Source organism: Ictalurus punctatus, chromosome 14 (genome assembly GCF_001660625.3).
Source record: "Ictalurus punctatus breed USDA103 chromosome 14, Coco_2.0, whole genome shotgun sequence".
NCBI classification, from domain to species: domain Eukaryota; kingdom Metazoa; phylum Chordata; class Actinopteri; order Siluriformes; family Ictaluridae; genus Ictalurus; species Ictalurus punctatus.
The window spans coordinates 5,296,661-5,307,905 of record NC_030429.2 but is presented as its reverse complement, the minus strand read 5'-3'; the positions used below and the strand labels follow the sequence as shown (position 1 = coordinate 5,307,905).

General features: G+C 37.4%; 1 protein-coding gene across 2 annotated transcripts in view; it reads right to left on the bottom strand.

Annotated features, from left to right (window-relative positions):
- The window catches only part of atp10b (ATPase phospholipid transporting 10B), a 41,245-nt gene that overhangs the window by 1,750 nt on the left and 28,250 nt on the right, over positions 1-11,245 (bottom strand). For both annotated transcript variants that reach the window (XR_001814695.3, XM_017486240.3), the window contains exons 10-20: positions 10,503-11,001; positions 10,297-10,403; positions 9,805-9,931; positions 9,470-9,654; positions 5,418-5,667; positions 5,219-5,295; positions 4,940-5,065; positions 3,916-4,116; positions 1,100-1,180; positions 893-997; positions 444-631 (exon numbers count right to left, since the gene is read on the bottom strand). Coding sequence is in view for 1 of the 2 variants with exons in the window: in XM_017486240.3 (XP_017341729.1) it covers positions 444-631; positions 893-997; positions 1,100-1,180; positions 3,916-4,116; positions 4,940-5,065; positions 5,219-5,295; positions 5,418-5,667; positions 9,470-9,654; positions 9,805-9,931; positions 10,297-10,403; positions 10,503-11,001 (1,946 nt within the window). In the remaining variant the exon portion in view is untranslated. The remainder of the gene's footprint in view (positions 1-443; positions 632-892; positions 998-1,099; positions 1,181-3,915; positions 4,117-4,939; positions 5,066-5,218; positions 5,296-5,417; positions 5,668-9,469; positions 9,655-9,804; positions 9,932-10,296; positions 10,404-10,502; positions 11,002-11,245) is intronic.

Here is an 11,245-nt window from a genome sequence, read left to right as displayed (position 1 = left end):
AACAATTCTACCTGAATCTATATTTGGAGTTAAACCCAAAGCAGGCATGACCACTAGGTGTAAATGAACTTTTAGCCTAATTCAAGCAACTGCAGCCTTGATCAGGCAGTTACTAAGGATCAATGAAGGAAACTTGTAAATGTACAGTATAATGCTTACAGTAACATAAATTAATGTGGTATTTCTTTGTCCCATAAGCTTCATATTTGTGTGCACACCCAAATGAATGTAAAAACCTTCCACTCCAGTAACTATTATTTTTGCATCCCTACTCCTTTATTGCACATGCTCCATTTTCAACCAGATGCCCTGTGAATCATTCTGGCAGGAATTGCCTGATCCCTATTCATATCTGTATTTATATTCCTTTAAAACGCATTCTCTGTTCATTCCTGGGGTTACATTGTTAGCATAAATAGTGAACAACGTCAAAATGAAATTACCTTGGCAGCAGTGCTACAACTGTGGTTAAAATGCAGACCATGTAGAAAACAGGGTCTTTCATTTGCTGCTGCATGATCCAGTATGGGTCTGAGGGGGGGTTGCAGCTGATGCAGAGGGCGCTGAAAGCCAGAGTCACGATGAAGAACATCAAGACGCTGCCCACCATGATCACCCAATGCACCACTGTCTAATAGCAGCCAAACACAAACGGAAAAAAATCATTGCCAGTAATGCCTAATTACGCAGATAGGCAGCTTGGATTAAGCTTGGCTATCAATAATAATAAAGCAATGGTTCCCAAATCTACTTTGTAGACTTCTCTGGTCTTTGCTGTTCATCAATTCATTAGCTAATTATGAAATGCTTTCCAAGTTGGACAAGGTGTAATATACTGTAACAAGAAAGAAAAACCTCAGTATTAGTGATTAGGTGATTGAGAATGACTCACCCAGCTCTTAATCTCAATTGCCAGATGAAGGAGGATGGTGAACAAAGACACAGTGTTCATGGGGGTTCCCAAAGAGAAGATGCCAACATCAGAGTCTTTGTATGTCTACAAAAAGGTACAAGAGAGCTCCAGTCAAGAAATTCCCAGATACTGCATGAACAGGAACATTAAACTGGAACCAAACAAAAAGAAATGTATCTGACTTACCCAGTATGGGACAAAGAAGCAAACAAGGCTCTGATAAAAGGCATCTATGATAGCAATCCAAAAGGTTTTACGACAGTATCCCTACAAATAAAATAAAATAAAATAAAATAAAGGGTCTCATAGCACAGGATGTTTTGCATTATGCATAAACGAATAAGTAACATAAAATTCAAAATAGTAATGTGATTCATTTTGAATGAGGAAAAGTTGAGGTGTGAGGAAAATTTTTGAATGAGGCTTATGTTTTGAATTGACCCACAACTCACATTTCACATGAAATTATGTGAGTAATGTAATTAAAAAAAAAAAACACATGAAGGTGAATTTCAGCATGTTTCACCATGCCCTGAAATTTCACGTGAGCTCAAGTAAACACATGCAACATCATGTGAATAATATTTGAATAAAAAAAACATGGGGAAAAAAAAATCAAATTTGATAATAAACAAATTTTTAGGGTACAATCACGTGTGAAAATAAATGAATAGTGAAATAATAATTCAAATTAACAAAGCTTGTGTAAAAATCATGAAAATAAATTAATCATGTAAAATTCAATTAAACAAATCTTCACATCTGAAAATAAAATTTTGTGTAAACAATCGCAATTGAAAATACATTAATCATGAGTATAACTGGCAAGTAGAAAAAAAAAAAATGACCCTCATCACACACTTTATTAAGAACACCTGTATACCTACTCAATCAGCTTCAGGTAATGTTGACATCAGCCATCATAATGGGGAAACAGGAAATCTTAGTGATTTTGACCATGGCATGATTGTTGGTGCTAGAAGGGTTGGTTTGAGTATTTCTATAACTGCTGATCTCCTGAGATTTTCACACACAACAGTCTCTAGAGTTTACTCAGAATGGTGCAATAAAGAAAAAAACATCCAGTGAGCAGAGGTTTTGCAGACGGAAACACTTTGTTGATGAGAGAACTCAACGAAGAATGGCTAGACTGGTTGGAGCTGACAGAAAGGCTAGAGTAACTCAGACAATCACGCTGTATAATTGTGATGAGCAGAAAATCATCTCAGAATGCACAACATGCTGAAGCTTGAGGTAGATGTGCTTCAACAGCAGAAGACCATGTCGTGCTCCACTCGTGTCAGCCAAGAACAGAAATCTGAGGCTGCAGTGGGCACAGGCTCACCAGAACTGGACAGTTGAAGACTGGAAAAACATAGCCTGGTCTGATGAATCTCGATTTCTGCTAGGCACACAGATGGTAGGGTCAGAATTTGATGCCAACAACATGAATCCATGGACCCAACCTTCCTTGTGTCAACAGTCCAGCCTGGTGGAGGCGGTGTAATGGTGTGGGGAATGTTTACTTTGGGCCTGTTAATACCAATCAATCATCGCTTGAATGCCACAGCCTATTTGAGTATTGTTGCTGACCTTCATGTTCATCCCTTCGGGGCCAACTTGATAATGCACCATGTCACCAAGCAAAAGTCATCTCAAAACAGTTTCATGAACGTGACAATGATTCAGTGTTCTTTAGTGACCTTCCTAGTCACCAGATCTGAATCCAATAGAACATCTTTGGGATGTGGTAGAATGGGAGATTCGCAGCATGAAAGTGCACCTGAAAAATCTTCAGGAATTGTATGATGCAATCATGTCAGCATGGACCAGAATCTCAAAAGGATGTTTCTAACATCTTGTGGAATTCATGCCATGAAGAATTGAGACTGTTTTAAAGGGCAAAGGGAGAACCTTCCCAGTATCCGTATAGTGTTCATAATAAAGTGCTCAGTGAGTGTATATGAAAATAAATATATTGAGGTAAAAAAGTCACATGTAAAAACAAACACATCATATGAATCACGTGATTATTCATATGTGAAGCTTGTGTGTATTTTTCTGCAAGTGATGTTAAGCCCTAAGAGTTTGGCAGCTTACTGCTTAAGGTATTTGACTACATTGGATTACTGGGGTACTGATTGAAAGAGTGTGAGTTCAAATCACAGCACCACCAAACTGCCACTGCCGGGCCCAACTCAACTCTTCAGTTGTATCCTGGTCTCAATTGCTTTGGATATAATGATCAGGTAAACAACAGTAGGCTCTCAGATGCTTTCACCAATCACACAACTGGCTTGGCAATAACGATAGGTATCTTTGTACCTAATTCTTTCAATGCCTTTTAGTACTGTTTTTAATATGCTCTTGTTGACTCGCCTGCAACTTAAGGGCTGTTTGGTTACTTCGTAACAGTTAAATTGAAGCTTGTTAGATAAGCCCTTTAAAGCATGAGTCAACACGACTGTAGACTTCAGGAGCAGAATTTCCCCAGAAGGTATTATAATCTGATGCAATTTCCCTTTTATGAAGTGAGAAAATAGCAGACAAAGCTGTTTAGAAGGGAAAAGAGGAGCACTAGTATGCCTCATACTTCACAATTTCAAAAAGATCTGATTTTCTGTTTAATTTGGGATTCAGCTGTACATGACAGATTCATTATTTACTCTAGTTAGCAAGCTGATATGATTCGATGCCGTTCAACTACACTGTTTCCTTTACATTTTTCTCCTTGTGCTACAAGTGGGCATTTATTTGACATATGTGATGCACACTACTCCCTCAAATCATGAGGGAAAGTTGATGAGGGTGTGCTAAAAGCAGCAGCTGAATAAATTATTTATCAATATAGTGCCATTACTCTGACATGTAAATGCCAAGTCCTGGCAGATGTATTATTGTAGCTGTACATAATCGTAATAGGAAATAAAATCCATACCCTGCAGTCTCAGTAGACTGTGATTGTGTGCTTATAATCAAAGTGTCTATATTTGAGAACTCACCCCAGCATGTTGACCCCTTTTATAGAGTTCAGGCAGGTGTAGGAGCATGTGGGCAGAAACCTCCCTGTCCATGATGCCAAACATGATGGGTGGAGTGGATGTGAACAAGAGGTTGAAGAAAATCATGAACCAGTAGTCAATCATGGCCGTGCCAGAGAAACCACAGAAGAACTGGTACCAGAACAGGAGGTTGACGTAAGCCTGCGAGGATAATGATTAGGTGAATGCCTATAGACCGCTACTACACTGAAATTCTCACCATTAGAGCTGCAATCATGGTATAAAAATAGCAGATAAAGTTGGATAAAAGGCAGAGGTATATGATGTCCATGTATGTTGTGTTCATTTCTGCTCATTCATGCAATTATCCAATCAGTCAGCCATGTGGCAACAGAACAACACATACAATCATGCAGATACAGGTCAAGAACTTCAGTTAATGTTCACATCAAACACCAGAATGTGGAAAAAGTGTGATCTCAGTGCCAGATGGGCACCAGAGTACATATTTGGCTGACTCTGCAAACAGTAAAATGCGATAAAGTAGGGTTTTAAAAATATATATATACATATATATATATATATATATATATATATATATATATATATATATATATATATATATATATATATATATATTATTTGGATTCAAGTTTTAATTAAACTTTGTGTGGTGAAATTAGTAGAACTAATTAAAAATGATTCAATACTGTATTTTTTTAATATAACTTCATGAAAAAAAGAATTTTAATTTTCTTTTAGTTTGTGCCAAGGAAAAAAAAAGAACAAACCAAAACACAACAAAAAAAACCCACTGTTGCCTTGTTTTCCCATCTTCATTTTAAAATGAAAAACGAAAGAATGCATCATACATGGACCGTGTATCTGTCTTGGTAGATATTTCATAATGAAAAAAGAACAAATAATAAAAAAAATAGCTCTCATATTTGAGCACCAGAAATAGAAAACATCTTCACATTTACAGTGACTTTCACAGAAAGCTTCCTGTCACTGTTATATTTACCACATTCTTGTAGAAGAAATAGATGATCATGTTTGCCAGCCGTGTGTAACAGGAGTGACCGTGAACCAGGAGAAGCTTCTTCAGGTGTTTGAAGCGAGATATTGCAAAGTCACTGGCCATGACAGCCTTTTGAATACACACACCACACACAGACACACACACAAACACACATGCACGCAGTCATTCAATAATGGATTAGTGAATGATATGAGTCATTTTATCCTATTAGCGACATGTCTGAAAATACCCACTGAAGCACCTAGAAGATAGAATACAAACCTGCATGCCTTCCTGGCCTGATATTCCCACTCCGACATCTGCTGCTTGAATCATGTTTACGTCATTGGCACCATCACCTGGAGGAGCAGACCAAAATATGTCTTCATATTTAAAAATAACAATGGCATGCCAACAAATCTGCACGTACTGCAATGTAAATCAGATACCTGACATCCCATATAAAAAGGTCTAGTGTTACCTATAGCAAGAGTCATGACCTTGAGCCTGTCACGCAGCAGTGTGACGACTTTGCCCTTCTGCAGCGGCGTAGCTCTGCAGCACAGTACAGAGTGGCTGTGTTGGCATAACTGCAAGAACTGAGCCTGCAGATCGTTATCCAGGAGCATGCCCAGGGTTTGACCATCAATCACCAACCCAATTCTGGGCATCTCACCCTGATACCGCGGCATCTCACTCAGAGTTCCATTCAGCATGCTCCTACAGACGTCCTGCGAGACAAGAGATGGACAGAAATACAGGCTAGAGCACATCATTCAGTTCAAGGAAGGATAGAGACTCTGAGCTTGTGTTATTATGCCTGATTTATGGATTTACATACTAACAAATAGGGCTAGTGCTGGAGTTAAATTAGGATTAATGTGGTAAGGGAGACCTGCTGCTTTTATGGGTGTCAACAATTGGCCTCATTCATCAATACGAATACGAATGCATTTATTCGTAATACATTCTCAGGAGTATAAGAAATGTGGTATTTATGAAAATCCTGTTAGATCGGAATAATATTTGTATCCTATGAAAACTCCTGAGTTTGTGTATGTGTATGTATGGGTAAGGAGACTAACTAATGTGTACTTCATCTGACTGGCATTAAATCATGGTAACCAATGTGATGTTTAGTTGTCATTTTGTGAGCATTGCTAAATATAAATCCACATTTGGTCATTTATGGCTAATTGCCATTTAATAATGTATACACAAATGTATGAAGAAAATCTCAGCATCTGCCTCTGAACCATAAACAAGCTAGTGTTGTGGCTTTTGCATTGTTACTTGCTCGGTGCAGTTACTTGGACCTCTCCACAACCCCCCTCTATATCAGTCTGGCTTAAAAGATTTCATCTCCTTTTTAAAACGTGAAAAAATCAAGTATAACATCAGAGGCAGGGGTGAATCATTTTTGGGAAAAGGCAACAATTTATTACCTATTTCACTGATGTACGCACTCTGGAGGTGGATAGAAGGTATACGGTAAATACTATACGGTAAAACTTACTTTTAATTTTTAAAATTTTTTTATTTGTTTGGGTATTTTTGTTTGTTTGTTTGTTGTTTTTTGTTTCTTTCTTTCTTTTGGTTTTGGCTGTGATTATTTTGGTGGGTCTGGATATGGTGGGGGTTGTTGGATGGGGTGTTATAATATGTACAATGCGATTTTCCAATAAAAATTCTATGGCAAAAAAAAAAAATAAAATAAAAATGTATGAAGAAAATCAGTGCCACTGAAATTTTTGTAAAACTTTAAGTAGCTTGTAAATCTTTATTTATGTTATGTTTAGCCCATGAAAACATTTACACACAACTTATAACACTTACACAAAGCTAAAAGAATGATAAATGAGGCCCAACGTGGGAACCGTATTGATTGATTCACAGCACGTTTATCTTCAATCTTTCCAAGGGCATTTATTTAATTAAGTAAAAAATATAATTTAATTTAATTTATTTTCATTTAAAAGACCTTGAGTTTTTAGATTTCCTTGTTTGTCAGTTTTGGCATTTAAAATATATATACATTTTTTATAAGTCAATTGAAACCCTTATTTTTTCATTGTATTGCAATTTTGGTTTAAGGTAGCAATTTGAGGTTATTGAGAACAGTTGCATTTTATCTACATTATATTCTATTTTATTTGAACTACAAATTGAATGTACTGTTTCTCTGATTTATGTCAAACTTTTAAAGTTTTCATTCGACTCACCTTTGTACATGATGGAAAAATAAACACATTTTGCTTTAATGATAAATTATAAAGCAGTTAATTGCCTTGACTGAGCAAATACATTTTTAATAATTTTGAAATTAAATTGTTTCTCTATAAAGCAGTGTGAAACTATATTTCATCATCATTATTATCCCCATTAGACTGTGCTATGATTTTCTATCAAATTATAATAACGAAGCTCGGCTTTGCTTACCATTCACATAAACCAAAATTGCTGAGGAGTTAGGATTAGTACAATGTATAATGCACCATGCAGCCCAAATTAGACAATTCCTTACTCACTCATAGCGAATACTCTGTATGGCCAAAAGTATGTGGACACCTCACCATCACACCCATACTGTATGTGCTTCTTCCCCAAAACTGTTGCCACAAAGTTGGAAGCACAAAATTGTATAGAAAGTCCTTGTATGCAGTAGCATTATAATTTCCCTTCACTGGAGCTAACCTGTACCAACATGACAATGCCCCTGTGAACAAAATGAGCTCCATGGTTTGACAAGTTTGGAGTGAAAGAGCCCTGACCTCAACCCCACTGAACACCTTTGGGATGAACTGGAATGCTGACTGTACCCCAGGCCTCCTCATCCAGCACTTTAGTGGAAACCCTTCCAAGAAGAGTGGTGGATATTATAACAGAAAAGAGGGACTAAATCTGGAATGGGATGTTCAAGAAGCACATATGGCTGTGATGGTCAAGTGTCACATACTTTTGGCCATATAGTGTATTTTAAGTTCATACTATTTACTGCATGTAAATGATTTCTAGATCCATGGTTCTCAAGCATAATTAGGGTAATTTAATTTAATATAATTACAGTATATTATGTGAGATCATAATTATAAAGACATTGGTTAATTTTAATAAGGTGTGGCCTAAGGTGGTCATGAGTTAAGTTTCTTTAGACTTATTTTATGGATACAATTTACTTAACTTGTACATACAATTCTATTTTAAAACGTGTGAGATTCTGAAAAAATCAATTGAATTAGACTTTGTGGTTATAGGACCCTAAACATGGAGATGATCAATAATATTACACTTTACTTCAATCTTAAAGTCAAACCGAAGTCACTGCCATTGCATTGCAGACCTCAGTGGCATGCATCACCATTAGCAAATTCTCCACTAAATAATAAACTGTGAGTGGAGTCGTGTGCTCAAGTTACATAATCATGACTTTTGTAACTGAGGTAACATGGTTGTTGTTTTTAAATAAGGCATGGCCACAAATGAATATATTTCAAGGCCACAACATAATGATTAATGGCCTCAAGAGCATTTGTGGCCTTGAAATATGTCCTTATTTTAAAAATACAATTAACCACTTAAGTTGTTATAGTTGTTATAGTTCATATTTAGTTTTATAGGTACATGGCTAATTGACTGTTATTCTGGGTTTATACTAACTCTCTCATAACAAATAAATAATGTCAAATCAAGTATATTTGAAATGTTAATAAATTGTTGTCATTGCCGTTGCTTTAACTAGATCCATTTTTATGAATGCTAGTAGCCTAAGTGCATGTGGATTTGGAAGAATATGCAAATGATGCAATTTATGTTGCACATCATGAATTTTCTACTAATTAATTCTTGATCAAACTAACAATAGATTTTAGTCTTTGGCATTTTAGGCAGTAGCGATCCAGGAAAACATTATACTCATTAGATACTGTGTCAACAATGTTATTTCTTTTCTTGTTTATTGCTTGCGTAAAGCCTAGCTGCAGCACCCCAATAAACCAATATAACAGGAGCAGAATAAGATTCCGTGTGAAGGAAGCTCTCTCCTCTCCTCCTCAGCACTGTAGAAATAGGATTACAGCACAGTCAAACAAGCCTTTCACATTTGAAAATTTACTTCCGACCTACTCTCTCAAAATAGGGCTTGGGGACAGAGACAAATGCATAAAGAAGCAGCATGCCTGCCAAATCACTGGCTTGTTTGAGGCAATGTCGTAAATGTTCGACGGATGATTTCATGGAGCTCAAGCCCTGAGGGCTGAGAGTGACGAAAAGTGTCACCTGCCCCAGTTAAATTCAATACAACCCTTCAGTCAGGACTTCCAGCACATAGAACTGTTTTTTGTCTATTCCTCTCTCTGAGGGAGTGATATACCCTGGTTATATACAGACTAACAGGATGGATGATGGAGCACTCAGAGGCTTAGAAGCACTCTTACACCATCTAAAACATGGCCGCACTGAGCATCCTAACATGCTTTAATGGTCAATCGATGCAGACAAGACTCAAAGGTATCAAAGGTATATTGAGTTTAACACCTTGTTCGTCATTTTAAAAGTGAACACCAGGTCATTATGGTCCAGTAGCTTGCAGGAGTACGCAATGTTGACGGCTGTCTCAAGTTTGTCCCCGGTCAGCACCCATACTTGGATTCCTGCCTCCCTCAAGGCCTGGATGGTTTCTGGAACATTTTCTTGCAGACGGTCCTCAATTCCAGTGGCCCCTGTTTGCAAATGTATTTCACATTTAACATACTTAAATGCCAAGCATACTGTGGATGCCAAACACCATTTCTGTCACCATTATACTTTATAACAGGACAAAAGAAAGTACTGACTATTTCTTTCATTATTATTCTTATTTTTCAATTTACCCAGCAGTGTGAGGTTGTTTTCTATGTATGCTGCAGAGTCCATGAGTAGCTCTTCTTTCTTCTCTATGGCTGACATGGCTTCTTGTCTCACAACTAACCAGTTCCTATAGGCCTCTTCACTTACAACCTTAAAGAGTAAAAAGTGAGAGATTGGATGAGAGAGCAAATTAACAATATTGAAAGGCAGAGACAATGTACATATTGAAGCTCTTGTCTGAAACAACTCAATACTATGAGTGTTATGGTTTGAAATTTTCATGATATGATAAACTAGTCAAGATACAAAGGGGATGAGAATCTCTGGGGTAAGGAACTCAAGTGGGTAAAAAAAATTAGTAGGTGGTAATACATGTACATGTATTGTAATCTGTATGTTGAAAAAGTCAGCAGTGAGGTAACCATCCGATCATACACCGTTACTAACAGTGAAGTCGTGACACCCTAACGACCCTTCTCAATTTGTAATACAAATGAAATAATGGCATACTTTACCTTTCTCGTGATGCACAAGGTCCGTAAACCATCACAGGCATACGTGTCAAGGTCCTTCTGAATCTTACATGCAATATTTCTACTCTCACTTTTCAGGTGTGATTTGTCTAGGGGAAGTAAAGAAAGAAAGAAAAGTGTTGTTTTGGTTTCTTTGTGCACCTTATACTGAATAAAGATGGCTGGCAAAACCTGCCTTTGGATTCTACCTTCAAATGAATTTTGCAGTCGCCCCATGATGCCAGAGTCTGCACCCTTAGTATACATTACAATCTCATTGGTTTCAGGATGACGCACTATTATGGACATCCTCCTCCGGGTTGAGTCAAAGGCCAAAATATCCAGCACGTCAAACTTCACCAGCGTGCCTTGAGGCAGCTGGACAGTTACATGATCAGGTGTCCGTTCCTTTAAGGTGACGCCATAAGCCTTGGCTGCATGCACCAGAGCTGCTTCGTCAGGACTCTGGACCTCATAGCAAACATCCTCTATCACAGAGAGATTTCTCCCTGTCCAGGCAGGCTCCGTAGAACCATAAAATCTCGGGATATCAAGGACTGGAAAATCCATGGGCTCCATCTGAAAAGGCTCAGAGAACGTGCTTCTCTTGCGTTTGAACAGTTTCCCAAGAGATGCTACTCGACTCAACAGGCCCTCCATACAGTCGCGTGAACTCTTGGAGTAAGAAGAGCTACGTCGCGCTTTAGCCTGAAAGACAAAAATCATGTTTACATTCTGATATTCTGAAATCTGGCAAAACGAAGGGAAAAAAATTATTTAAATATTGTGATTTCTACGATGCCACAATAGTAACATCTATACCTCTATACACAAACTATACAAAATTTATTAATGTGTGGGAATGAGATAGTAATGCATGGCCACGACTTAGTAAGGCATTGAAATGAAATAATTAAGTGATATGAATGAGATAATTAAGTCATGGCACTGA